General features: G+C 44.0%; 1 protein-coding gene across 2 annotated transcripts in view; it reads right to left on the bottom strand.

The window, feature by feature from the left end:
* PKHD1 (PKHD1 ciliary IPT domain containing fibrocystin/polyductin) overlaps positions 1–14641 on the bottom strand; it is a 4356595-nt gene that overhangs the window by 3706088 nt on the left and 635866 nt on the right. For both annotated transcript variants that reach the window (XM_069605754.1, XM_069605755.1), the window contains exon 18: positions 13561–13651. In XM_069605754.1, the coding sequence (XP_069461855.1) occupies positions 13561–13651 (91 nt within the window). The remainder of the gene's footprint in view (positions 1–13560; positions 13652–14641) is intronic.

Raw genomic sequence — 14641 nt, 5'->3', positions numbered from 1 at the left:
TATGACCACCTGTGTGTTGTCTGCGTAGTTGGTATACTGAACACCAAATTTGTTTAAGAGGTCCAAGAGAGTGCAAATGTACAAATTAAAAAGCAGTGGCGACAGGCAGGAGCCTTGTTGGACACCACCGGTTTGAGAGATAGGAGTGGAGTGGTGACTCCCTACACAAACCCTAACCATGTGAGGGCCCAGAAAGGAGGCGATCCAGTTAGTTGCCATCGTTGAACAATTTGCGATCTCTCCGAGCCTTGTCACTAGTAAGCTGTGATCTACCAGATCAAAGGCTGCGGAGAGGTCAAGAAGCATCAGTAGTGCGGCTTGATTCTTGTCAGCAATGCTCGTCAGTGTGGACTTAAGGTCGAGCATGGCTGTTTCAGTACCATGCCGAGCCCTATAACCCAACTGTCGAGTGCTGAGGATCTTGTGTTCTTCAACATGAGCCTGGAGTTGTTTGTAGGCCAGTTTGTCCAGTATCTTCAGTATAAAAGGCACGCTGGTTATTAGCCTATAATTATCCTTATTGGTGGGGGTCTAAATTTTCTTTTTTCAGCAAGGTTGTTATCCAAGCTGATTTGAGCACATCTGGTACCACACCTTTGTCAAATGTAGGCTTATCAACTTGGTGATCCAGGGTACTAGCAAGTCAGTCGATTCTTTGAAAATGTTTGTGGGACAATCGTCACCAGTGCAGGAAGTAGATTTAAGATCTTGTATGACCTTCAGCACTTCCTTTTCAGAATAGTGGGAAAAGGGAATTGGGGTATTTTATCTTCATTGTTATTGAGGTGCTTGGCATTTTTTGTGGGCAGTGTTTGTGTTACGTTGCTAAGGGCTTTATTGATTTTGTCTTTATGAGAGTCAATTTCCGAAAGGAAAGCATCGTGGATGTCTTGACACCATTTGGAGTCTTTAGTTAAGTTATTGGAAGGTGGAGGCTGGTCCTGAAAATCAGATAGGATTTTAAACAGTTCACCAACATTGGATTAGCATTTATAATTATTTTATTGTAATGTGTGGCTTTGGCATTAGTGATAAGTTTCTTGTATTCATGGGTGGATTTTTTGTAGGCATCTAGTGTGTTGTTGTTAGGGTCCTTTCTCCAGGATCTTTCCAGAGCCCTTTTGTTTTGTCTGGCCCTAAAACTATCATCTGAGAACCAGGTGTTTTTTGTAGTTTCAGACTTGATGGATTTCATTTTCATAGGTGCTAATTCATTCACAGCTTGTTTGACAGAGAGAGTCAAGTGGTTAACTAAGGCGGAGGAGTCCACTAAATTAGTTATAGGTTAAAGTTTGGATGCTACTAGGGATGAGAATTTAGGAGATGTAATGTTTTTCAAATTACGAGTTAGTTTTCGCAGGCGCGGGTTGGTGTTGAGTTTATGTGGAGGACCAGGTAGTGAGATTTTTTGCCTGGATAAGAGAGTGATCAGACCATATACATGGTGTAACCAAGATGTCTGAAATAATAGCATTTTGTGAAATAAGCCAGTCAAGTGTGTGTCCACTCTTTTGTGTGGGTGTTTTAATCCACTGGGTTAGTCCAATAGAGGTGATTGAGTCCTCTAGAGTGAGTCCTATTTTGTCAAGATGGTCATTGGCCCAGTAGTTAAGATCGCCCATGATGATAAGAGGGCTTTTACTTTGAGCAATTTGTGTTATGAGGTCAATGAGTTGTTCTTCGAAAAGGGGCATTTCCTTGGGTGGCCGCTAGACGGTGAGTACATTAAGAGAGATATTAGAGGACGTCTTAATTTTTACCCACAAGGATTCACAACCATCAGGTGAATTGTGTGGTAGCACATGACAATTGAGGCAGGATTTGCACATAAGTGCCACTCCACTACCTTTGCCCTGAGAGCGATCTGCTCTGAAGAGAGTGTATTCATCTGGGGTTGAGAGAGTTGCTTGAGTAGGCAAGTTGGAATTGAGCCATGTTTCAGTAATACTGAAAAAGTCAGGGTTGCACTCATTGACATGGTCTGCAATTTCGACGCCATGTTTGTTGAGAGATCGAGTGTTAAGCAAGGAAAGGGACAGTACTAACAAAAGGCACGAAGTTAGAAGAAGTTTCACTAGTAGCACGCGCTGTTTTGTCTAGGCACATCATTAAGTATAGTACGCACCTCTCACTAAGTCCACTGAAAGTGTGTTAAGAGAACAGGACTTACTAGTAAAGTTGTTTGACGCACAGTCAAGGTTTAAGTAGAGCACAGGAGCTAAGCAGAGAGTAGGAGCCAGCGACCTGGCGAGCTGCGGCGATGACCGGTGAAGACCGGCTCGTCCCAGAAGCGCCAGCGCTGAAGCGCCTAGACTTCCAAAATATACCTAGTGATGCTGGGAAATGTAGTCTAACAGGTCTACAGCACAGGCACACTATGCACAAGTACAAACACCCAAAATAGCAGCCGTACATGAGAGTTCTTTGCTCTCTGACAAGCACACCACAGTAGGCAAAGAAAACAGCACTAGCAGTGTTCTATTATGTAGTTGTACAATAAAATAGCAAAGCTGCAAATTCAGTACAAAAGGTAAATTTAGAGGCAAGCACTTTGTTGCTGGTTAGGATCACGTGCCAGCTGTCTGACAAATGCTGCCTTCGGGAAAAGCCCTTGTTACCTTGTTACATGTTGCCTCGAAGTATCCTTTGCAGGGTAGTGTGGTTTTTGATCCATATGGGAAGACATGTCGACTTCTGATGCTGAAGCCTAGGTGCTTGTGGTATGGTATTATGTACCGGTTAACTTCTGACATTTACATTCCTGTAAGTGTGTGCTCCTTTGCCACTTCCTGTGTGGTCTGGTTCCCTAGCGTCCTCTTCAGCCCCGCTGCCCGGGGGCCTCGTTGAAGTCTTCACAGGCAGCACTGTACACAGGCCTGCACTGGGAAAGCAGTCGGCGCAGGCACACCCGCTCGTCGCAAATGTTGTGTCTGACAGTAGGGGGTCTGCCCCACTGTTGTACCAGTCTCCCACATGGCACCTCAATCTAATTAAGGACGCAGACACAGGAGCGTAGGAAGTGAATATCTTTATTCCTTGCTCTCCGTATATCAACTCCTCTCTGTCACGTCACTTCCTTTTCCTCCCCGCTCCCAGGTCTTGCACCCGCCAAACACTGGATTGCATGTCACAATGCCACAAAAGGGACAGGAATAAAGGCATCAATGTAATAGAAAATGCCCAACGTCCATGTACACAGAGATCAAAATAGTATGTTTGCACAAGAACTACCAAGAGATGCAGATGAAAATGTGGCATTGAAAGAGAAACTAGAAAAAATGTTGACTGAACGTTCACATGAAAAATCAAGAAACAGTCAATAAAGTATATGCTTGCCAGCAAAAAAAAAGAATTCTTACAGAGGTGATTGTAAAGACAAATATAACTGCTGGCCTCTAGGGATAAAGCTTTCGAATCTAGTCAGCTAGCATAATTGAATCTTGAGAGCAGCCGGTTTAATGTAAGCAACACATGATTATTAAAATGGACCATGATGCTAGACCTAGACAATAAATGAAAGAAAAACGGTTAACGTCAGGTCAGATCAAATGGCAAAACCCAAAGCAGTATAGCAAGAAGTGTTCCAATAACTGTCAAGGCTCAATGTAACCCCTGGCCCAATAAGGGCCCAGCTAGGTAGGGGATTACCTGCTCCCCTGTAGGGAGAACAATAAATAGAAACACAGACACCAATGTGGTTTAAATAGTTTATTTAGTGTCTATGTGTTTTATTCTAGCATTTAACTTGCTTTGAGAATGTGCCAGCAACCAGCATAATTGGGGGCATTTGGAATCCTCAGATCCAGGGACAATGGATAAGCTACCACTTGGCCTGGGAGAGTGGCCCGGCTTCAGGGACAGGAGGCAAGCAAGGCACTTGGGAGGTGGGGGAGGAAAGTAGAATGAGGTGAGACAGAGTGAAGTAAAGGCACCGTGGCACGACTCTTTGAAGGACAACAGCCTTAGGCATCGCCCATGACTTGAGTAATCTTTAGACTGGGCCGTGTATGACAAGAGTGTCCTGTCATACAGAAGTATTACGGGGCACATCAGCAGTGTAGCCGAGCTAAACATCTAGGGCCTGAAGTGTAGCTGACGTGCCTCAGGGCCAGTCGGGACAGGCCATCCAGGTCCCAGGCTGCATGGGCAGGTGAGCCCATCAAAGTCGAGAAATTGGCCTGCCAGGGTGCCCAGAAGACTAGCAAGTCCTGGGGAGCATCAGCAGTGAGGCCTGGTTGAAGGTCTCCACTGCGTGTCCCATTCCGGGGAAAGAAATTCGCCTGTGGAGTTTGACTGACCCACGCCTGATGAGTCTGGTCAGAGAAGAATGAAATCCTGAGCCACATTGGCATAGTGCCGGCATGATGGCCCTGGCGTGCTCAAGAGCACTGCTGCACCGGAACATGAGCAGGGAGTTATGGCAGCCCTTAGCATCACATAGGCACAGTGCAAGGAGTAGGATGGCCCACCATTGCTCCCCAGAGAGAGTGAAAGACAAAGCAGCTCAGCCAAAGTTGCAATTAGTGACTGTGAGCAGCACCCCTCTGGGCATGAGGTTCTGCAGTAAGTACGAGGAGCCTCCGCCAGCAGCATTGATGGCGTCCGCCCACCTAGGCAGGCGGTGCCATGGAGAGGAATCATCGTTTCCATGCCAGATCTTGGCATTTAAGGCAGTTGTGATAGTGGTGCCCCCTGACGCAACGAGGCACTGCCTTGAAGACAAAAGGATATTCCAAGAAGCTGTAGTGACTTCCCCTGGCATCAGCAGCATAATGGGCTATCAGGGCCCCATACCCAAGACTTACCTGCGATTTACCCAAGGGCTGCTGCAGCAGCCAATCTTATAAATTAACACATGTGTGTTCGTACACTGGCATGAACATGTGTCTATACTTATTTACTTTAAATACATGTTTAATTATGTATTTACTGTTAGGTTTAGATTGGGATATGGAGGGATAACGAAATAAGGGACCCCAGACATGGCACTAGAAGTGAGAGTAGGGATTACCCTGATGTTAGGAGGGAGATATTAGAGGTATGTCCTGCTAAGGACAACTTGGATGGTGGGGTGGCCTGTTAAGGACCACTTGGATGGTTAGGCGGCCTGCTAAGGGCCACTTGGATGGTGGGGTCATCACTCAAAATGGCTTCCTCCTTGCCCTTAAAGTTATGTGTGCAGGGGATGAAAGAGAGGCAGAAAAGGAACTGCTCTGCCTGCTCACCCCAAGGAGTCTTCATTTGACCCTTTTGAGAGTGGAGCATACAGGTTGAGCAGGACCCCACATGAGGGTTGCACCAGGGTGTGGCACAGTAGAAGGGTCAGTACCAGCAGTTATGTTGTTGTTCTAAAGTTATAGAAAAATATAGATCCCAGTCGGGATTCAAAAAATCCGTCTCTGGTGTCATTAATAGTAGGAAGTGATAATATTAATGAGTGCAGGTTCAGAAGAACTCATGACATAGCTGATCTCCTCTTTACTTGTATAAGATATTTTATGTTGCAGGGTCTCATACGTTGCAGCTTAACTGTGGGGGGAGTGGGTAGAGTGGTCCCACTGTGACCTGGTTGCAATGGCCAAGCCTGCAGGCTAGGGCACACCTACCACCAGGGCTACACCATACTAGAAAAACATTATTATGTTTAAAGAAGCTCAGTTTTACAAAATGTATTGCTGCATTCTTCCATTCATGCAGAATTTACAAAGCATGTTTATTGAATCTTACTTATTTCAACAAACCGGCTACTTGGTGATGTCATGATCTAATCTGAGGGATACAAAACAAACAATATTCTTGCATTCCTAGACAATCAGGTGTTAAGGGTGGAATTCTTAATATGTCACCATCCAAAGAGCCAATGACATTTTTGAACCGATGGTACACTAAACACACATTTTTCTAAAGAGCAGTGATGATGGTCTTTAAATAGGTGCTGGGGATGCAATTGAGGAACATCCAGCATGGCAAGCCAGAGATCCAGAAGGAACATCAGGAATGCAATAAGGATACAGAATGATACCAAAAGTATGGAACAGTAAAATTATGGAGGAGGGATCCACAAGCTATCTTGGGAAGGCCTCATTCAGATTAGAACGAACAAAAGCAGATGGAGTCTAATGCTTAGAAGCAGGGGAATATTACCTTTTGGTGGATATGGCTTCCATGAATACCTGATTGTCCTGTTGATATTCCATAGAGCAAAGATATTGTTGCCCGGGGGTGGGGTGATCCAGAAGTGACGAGTAAGAGCAGAGCTCTGGTGCTTTGTGCACACTAAAGAAATCCCAAAATACTGGTGCCTGCTGCTCTTAAAGTATATTTAAATGTTACTTCCCTGTAGAATTGAAATATAGTTCAGGGGATCGATACCTCTTTCAATTAGCAATTAATAAATCAATTGCCTTGGCAACATCAGTGAATCTGTGAATGCAGACTGGCCAAACAACTTCATAAATATGAAATGGATTTAGAAGGCTGTAGTTACCCTGTAATGGCGTAGTTTAAATACAAGTCCTGAATGGGCAGATATGACTTTGCTCCCAGCAGATCTGAGAAATTGATAGTGCTAGAGGAAATGTGATCAGTAGACAGCTGGGAGAGTGCCAGACTTCCCTTTTGTCTCAGAGAAACAAAGTGTCATTGAAACCACCCATTTCTAGCTGTATTGCTGTTTAAAGCAACAAAGAAATTAAGGTGTTTTACCATCATAACTTAACACCTGAGTCCAGGAGTGAGAGATTTACCAATTATGTGCTACTTTAACTTTCCCCAAGTTTGTGATTTTGTGACATTCCAAACAAACATGATCGCTTTCCTCTCTCTTTCATTCTCTTAATATTTAAAAATGCAAAGTGATTGAAATGTTATTGGGATTTTTGCATTTGCCTTTTTTTTAATTGTGGGACTAATTAGATAGTTGATATTCAGAATCCTCCTTCACCTGTTGATTGAAAGGTTGGTGCTTGCTCAGAATAGGCTATTCTATCTAAATGGTAATGTTTATGTACTCGGTAGAAGGATAAAGCCAGGCTGACTATATTGCTTTGGTTACGAACTCTGTTGGCAGACTGTATTTTTCTACAGTATTTCAGATGTTTCACTTGTATTAAAGAGAGAATTATCTATGAATTACCTCATGTGATATTTAAAAATATATACTATTACAACACTGCTTGTTTCTTATATCTGAGGGTGGGCGTGGGATAGTCATACGTGGGTTGCTTATGTGTGTACAAAATAACTCACAGAGTTAGTTGGATGAATCTTGTTTGGGAAGATATGTTTAATTTCACCCTGAATAAGGTGCCGCTCAGCTCATGGGTGTTACAGAATTAGACGGCCTCTTGCAACGTTAGCCAATAATGTCCATTGTCAAGTGCTCTGTTATTCTTTGTTATTCACCAGCTCAGCAAGCATTTGTATTTGCTCTCCTAATGTGAACGAATCTCTGCCGAACATGGCGTGCAAGCTGGTGTGTGATCAGCAACTGCTAGTTGCTGACGTTTCCCAAAGCAATTCACCGCATTGGCTCCACAGAAGCCTGTATTTGGGGTTCCATGACCCAACCTGCTGGAACACGCAAGTTCATTTTGATGCTCAGGCTGCTGAGACGGGAGTGCTCCTGACACAAATGTGAGCGTAGGGCCCTTTGGATGACATACATGCAATGGATGGGGTTGCAGAATGACTTGAACACAAAATAATCGGACCAACTCAGGAAGATGGCAAAGGTTGTTGTGTTATTAACAATTATCTTAAAGAGGGAGTTACAACAGACATCAACGGCTCGAGCTCTCAGTTCATATCACCTAAAAAACATTATTTTATGCAAAATATATGTCAGATGTGAGGGCATACTACATAGAAAATAAGAAAAACCTATGAGGGGTTGTGATAGGTTCAAGGGGAACATCTAAGCATACTTTCTATAAGGGGTGGGATTGTGGTTGGATATTTACTGTCAGGTGGACAATTTATGCCTAACTCTAAAACATGTCATCTTCCACACTATTAAATACACATTATATCACTGGCTTTCAAACTATAAGGTCCTTCGTTATACGGTCCTCTATAATTGGTAGGCACGCTTGTGCCATGCCTGGAACATTGGGTTCACTTAGCAGCATGGAAGTTCAGACCTTGGTGCCAGGAGGTTTACTTGACTTTACCTCTCCACCCAATTATCCCAACATGTCTCATCACCCATGCCTTCTGCCATGAAGATTGTCTTTGAACTTGGCCTTGCAGTGTATTCTTGTATCTGGGAATATAAGAGAGTGCGAGCATGCACTATCGTTGTTCTACAACTACACACTCAATTCTATTTCCATCCTTGACTCACGTGACAGGAAACCACGATTGGGTCAATTTTCCAACATTTAAATGTCTTAAATGAATAAAACTTGGCACACTTGGTGTTCTTTTTTTGCACCTTAATAAGGGATGAGTCAGCTTCTCACGTTCACCGCCTTCAAGAATAGATAACCAGTCTTGCCTGCTTAATCTTTGATGCCAGGCCAAACATCCTCGCCATTCATGTCCACGATCTAAGCTAATTCTTGCTGCTACACAGCTCTCAGATTTTCTCCCCATGGGTACAGGCTTACTAAATTCATGAAACCGATGTCCAGCTTCTATACAATGACAGCTTTTCCTGCAGTTGATTTACTACTTATAGTCAGCTTCTAAGATTACTTAATCTACTTGAGTTACAGCATACGTACAGTTATTCAACGGCTTGCATTTTCTGCAGTGCTTCTCACACATCAGTTACTATATGGTCCATGCATTCTCTTCAGCCAGTATTCTCAGGGTGTCACATTTGTCTTTCGTGATGTCACCAGCTCCTCTTCTTGCTCATTTTCATATCCCTTTGGGGAGTTCCTCCCTTAGATTGTCATCTCTTCAGGGATACATAGGGTTTTCTCAGTGGGTACCTTCTTTCGAATTTTCACCGTGGTATGGTCTCAACTGCTAGTGTCAATCATGGCATAATCTCAGGTTTCCAACATGTAAGGTGGCTGGACAACGTATCTTTATGCTATTGTCCACCCCCTCCTGAAATTACATGAGCATTTCGGCAATAAGTGCACTCTGTGCACCTTTCAATTTGGCTCATTTTTGAGAATCGTGCTTCAAGCCTCTGTTTTGATCCTTTGTGAGGTCAGGTATCAACTCTGTTCAGCAAGACAGCCCCTCAGCAGGAACTGTCCTGGAAATCAGAATTCAAGAGGCACACCCTACACAAAAGGACTAGTCTCACACCATGTTGTTGCATACCAAAGCGCCTTTGATGCAATGGGTCTGGGAAGGGAGCAGAGTTAGTGTAGTCAGAGGGAGCTCCACACAGTCATGGAAATATTCCACAATCTTGTTTCTCTCTGTGCCTCTCCTTCCTGTCTCCTACACTTCATTTAGGACAACACACGTTAGGTATGATGCAAGAAGGCAAAGACCACTTGTTACAAGAACAGAGATTGGACGCCTTCAGGCAGGCTTTTTGTACAATTAACTGTGGACTGTTGCCTATGAAATAGGGGATCTGCCACTCCTTCATTGATTCACCTTTGGAATATCCAAGCAGAGGGAACAATTCATGTGGATCTATTTTGGGAGAGTTAATATTTCCATAGTTATCTGCCAGTGAAGTGAACATGGAGTTTCCAAGGCAGAGTTAAGCTGTGCTCCCTAACCACTGCAAGGGCGCCTTGGGGGTGACCTGCTTCTGGATAAAGACCTGCCTTTTTGCGAGCTACACTGGTACCCAGGACCTCACTGGAGGTGAAGGATCCCTGCAGGTGTTTGCCAACCTCCCCCATGTTGGGAGAACAACATCTTGTCCCTAAGTCCCTGGAATAAAACTCACAGCATTCTCAGAGGTAGAACTGCCAGGATCCCTGTTTTCTGCAGTTGAACTGATGTGAACTCATCTTCCAACCACTTTTAACAGCCATCAAACCAAAGGGGGCCACTGGTGCTCCTTTTGGTACTCTTTCAACTTCGAGCTGCTGCTGCATTTTTGAATGAGCTCAATGCAGCATCATACCAAGCTGAGCCTGTCACGGGAGGATAGCTCAGGGGTAACGTGCTCGCCTGGGAAGCAGGACGACACTGAGCAACACAGGTTCGATCTCCAGGTCCATGCTTAGAAACCTCTGGGTATTAAGCCTGTTATAAATAACCAGTCATATCATATCATATCACCTGATTGGCTCAACCCAACCAGGCATTGCAAGATCTCATATTCATTTGTATTTATATTTCTCGTCTCAAACCATGGGTAGGATTGCATCATGCATTGACCTGAACCAGTGGTTAACAATGACTTGAACCAGTTCGACTTCAAATTGCCCCCTCATGTTTCCACAAATCGAACCATCAGGATCACAGCTGCGAACCATCACCAGACCTTCACTCACATCTCTAAGGCGGAACTCACCGACTCTAGCCAGTAGTTACCATCTCTCGGACCCATCCTCAAACCGAAACTGGGGAGTACTTCGAACTGCATCAATGGAATGCCTCACTCGCATTGCACTGAACCACAGCTTCAAACTGACTCCACTCCCGCTCGCCGCTTGAAACTACATGATTCACTGCATATGAATCTGGTTCGATCTGCTTGGTTCAACATTGTTGAACCACCAAGAACTGAAAAAGGTAATTTGATTTGATTTATTTGTAAACGTGCTCCTGATGAAATTAATCGTATCTGGGCAAAGATGTATCACACAGTAACAGCAGGAGTGTTAAATTCATGAATTGTGATTTCAATACGCCATAGTTGGATTAAGAGTGCATTTATATTTGCTTTTGTACAAGAGTATAAGACAAACTCAACACAGGAACCACAAGTGCATGCCCTGAATATTCAAGTGCATTCAGTTATTTACAAGTAGACAGGTGCATAGCTCAACAATAGCCTTTACTAGGCATGCAACTTCAATGTGCAGAATTCTCCTTCAACAAGTACTCTGTACCATGCATCTGTGCTTGAGAACATCAGCAACAGGCACTCGGTACAAACGTGACTTAGTGGTGACAATTAAGAGATTACTTGGTCCTGGCACCTGTCTGCCCCACCACACCAATTCTTCATTGGGGGTATGGGATCATAGAGCACAGCTTCTGTGGCCTCTATTGCCTGCTTTCCTCTTTAATGGGGTGCCTATCAACCCCAGCCTGAAACCTTGCCAGTCTGCCACAAATTGGCATCTTCAAGACAGAGAGTGCCGAAGAAAACCCATATCCATCGTAATCAAAGCACATCCAAAAAGATAGCCATGAGTTCATAAAAATGATTATGCAAGTATGCATTTCCTATGGGATAGGGAAACCATTACTGCAGCTACATTATGTGTGGTCTGTATTTTTAAATCACTACCTTGCTTTGTGCGGATGTGTACTCCTGCAGTCCGTGAAGGATGTTCTCAGCTTCTAGAGCAGGGGTCTGCAACCTTTGGCTAGACAAATATTTCAGACTCCAACTCACTTCAACCCTAGCCAGTATATTTAATGGTGTGGGAGCATGAGTGTGATCCCCAAATCATCTGAAGAAGTACAGACTTTGAGTAGAGTCAAATAACATCTGCAAAGACCATGTAGACAAAAATGTAAATGAAGATCTATCACAGACTTCTCAGAACATAACTAACCTACCATTTTGAATCATTACACCTATACCAGAAGAAGGCAAAGAAAAGGTCATAGGGCAAGCATGCCCATAGACTCTTTAATTAAGCAATAAACTTCAATTTCAGGGGCATTACTGGGTCAGGTAATGCACCAGGCCAGTTAGAAGTCCAAGGCCTTAGCTGCCACGGTAATGCCCCTGCCAAGAGGGGTTTATTGATATTAGTAACCCTGCACGTTGTACCAGAAACAAATCTTTTTTTTTTCCGAGATGAAAAACACTGTGTGGTTGCCTTTTCGCAACTTGAAAAAAAATGACAAAGCAAGATGGCCTCCATGGATTGGAGAGAAGGGAACTTCACATAGTTCCTTCTCCCTTTCCGTGGTGGCCATTGCCGTCGGGGATGCACCGGGAACACTACCGTTTACGGTGCCAGCGAGAGACTCAGGAGCACCATGTAAGTGGGTTGGGGGTTGGGGATCTAAATATGTGGAAAAGGTGGTAGGGGGTGGGAGGTGGGGTGAAGGGGAAGCCGAGGTACGCAGGGGACACTTACCTTGGACCCGGCAGGAGAAAATGATGGTAAAGATCCCATTCTGAGCCGCCTGATTGGCTAGGAGGCTACCAACCCCATACCCCGCCAGGGAAATAATGATGAATACAAATAGGACAGCTCAGGAATATAAGCATGTGGACAGATATCTGTGTTCAACTTGCTGTGCACAGTCTTTTATTTTGCCTTAATGTCAACAACGCCACACCAGACCTTCATACTTCCAAGTTCGATACATTGAGTAATATTATATTGGGTACTAATACCACCTGGAGGAATCTGGCATGACACTCTATAATAAAATGTGTCTGTCTAATGCAGGCATACCCCTGATCAATTTAAGGATATGTGCACACACTGCCTGCCCCATCGCTTGGGTGGCCGCTCAACATGGTCGGACATCACGCAGGTTAAAACACATTGGGCCGCAAGGGTGTTGCTAGGTCGGGAAAAGATCAGCTAATGTCGGGACCAGTGGGACTTGGGGCTAGCTAGCATTTTGGTTGTAGCACCTGAGCTTCTATCCGAGGCTACGACCAAAAGTCCTGGGGCTATAGCCTCCTTAGCCCCCCCCAGCAGCGCCTCTGTTGGGCCGTTATCATTCTCAGTGTGCAGTGGAGAGCCACTCATGCTCCATGAGATGCACAGGATATATTATCTACAACTTTACAAGGAGAGGAAAGGAGATCTAAAGGATTGTAGACCAGAGCTATTTAAGGGCATCATATTTGCCCCCACTTCCCAGGTCGGGTGTGGGTCAGAGGGGGTAACTAGTGAGAAGTTTGATCCGAGAATTCCAGCTACAAAATATGCAAAAATTAAAAATTCCACTTAACATTTTTGTGGGTTCAAAAACAGCGGAATCAGCTGGGTTTAGCTGTAAATGGTAGACGGCAGAGCTCACATTGAGAAATGGGGCTTGCGGATTGTCCTAACAAGGCTGACTTTTGAAGGGTTGGCCTAAATAGGTAGAATCCATGTGGTCAGCCACAAAGACCTCTCCAGTATCACATGAACACCTGAGGAGCCTTCTAATATCAAAGTGTCCTGTACCACTATCCACTGGAGCAGTGAGATCCAATGTATCGTGTACTTGGCTTATGCCCTATGCTGAAAGGGGGTGATTCTGCACCCGCGTACCTTGCTTTAGAATGTGTTACCTGCATGATTAACTGCCCGGTTGGAGATCTTTGATGAGTATTTGCATATCTCACGGTGCCTGGGCGACCAAGTCTTCATGAAGCATTCGCAATGTATTCATCACAATGATAACATGATTAGATGTATCGGCTATGTAATGTGTGCTTTCCTTTTTGGAGAGTGAATCGCGTTTCCATTTGATTAGAAAAGGTATTAATAAACCGTGCAGTACCTTGCTCAAAGTCTGCTCTCAGGAGAATGGCGGCAGACGATGGTTCAGTGACGCACTTTACTGAAATCAACCCCTCTATTGCCTTTTCAATCTGCAAAAGAAAAAGAAAAAAAAACAACCAATGTTTCTTTTGTTCTACGGTAAAGTGTATCAAATATGTACATATGAAGATTGGAAGAAGAGTAAAAGCAGAAAGCAGAAATTGTGCTCGATGGATATACATAGATCAGCGAGGAGAACGCCGACTGGCTCCCCATTTGCGAGTGGATTCTATTCAAAACACTGTCAATCACTCACAGATGTCCCCCCAATTAACCCCCTCCCCTACCTATCACAGAGGATAACTAAAGCAAACTCCTCCAGAACCACGAAATCGACCTATTCCCATTGTCTCGTCCTGCCCAAATGTAAACCGGTAAAGCTGTAGGCTCGAGCTTCCCAACCTGAGCAGCCAAACAATGGAATCTACTCCCTCCTAACTTGAGAGCAGAACCTTCCTACGGGACTTTCCAGAACTATCTAAAAACATGACTATTTGCATGAATGTTGATCCTGTAACGTGATACATTGACTTCCTGCACATGTTCTGTCTTTACAAATAACTGGTTATGTAACAGCTCCTTGATGCCTCAGTGCTTAGTACGCTTTATAAATGGAAAAATAAATAAATATGTTGGGGTTATTTGTGTAGGCAGTTCCCCCCACCCCCTCTGGAAAGTAGTGTTGTTTCTTTTATTTTGTATTTATTTATTTATTTTGTCTTTACAGGGGAATCCACTCCCCATTCCTCCCTTTCTTTAAATCCACCTTTTCCCTTTTATACATTATTAATTAGTACAAAAAAACTCTTTTCTGTTAACAATACATTGCTGATCCCTTAGTATGCAAATAATCGCATGATGTAGACACATGTAGAAATGGTTCAATGTCCTTTCATCGCAGGATGTTTTTTCGCGGGGGTTTTTACCATGATTTTTTTAACTAAAAAAAATGAATCGAATTTTTAGGTGGCTAAGACAAATATATACATTATGGGGTGTGGGTGTTCGAGAATAGTACAAAAATTAAACGTGATGAGGGG

The sequence above is a fragment of the Ambystoma mexicanum genome, chromosome 4p (assembly GCF_040938575.1).
Source record: "Ambystoma mexicanum isolate Mex_15411 chromosome 4p, UKY_AmexF1_1, whole genome shotgun sequence".
NCBI lineage: Eukaryota > Metazoa > Chordata > Amphibia > Caudata > Ambystomatidae > Ambystoma > Ambystoma mexicanum.
Note: the sequence above shows the minus strand (reverse complement) of the source record. Positions and strands in the feature narration are given on the sequence as shown.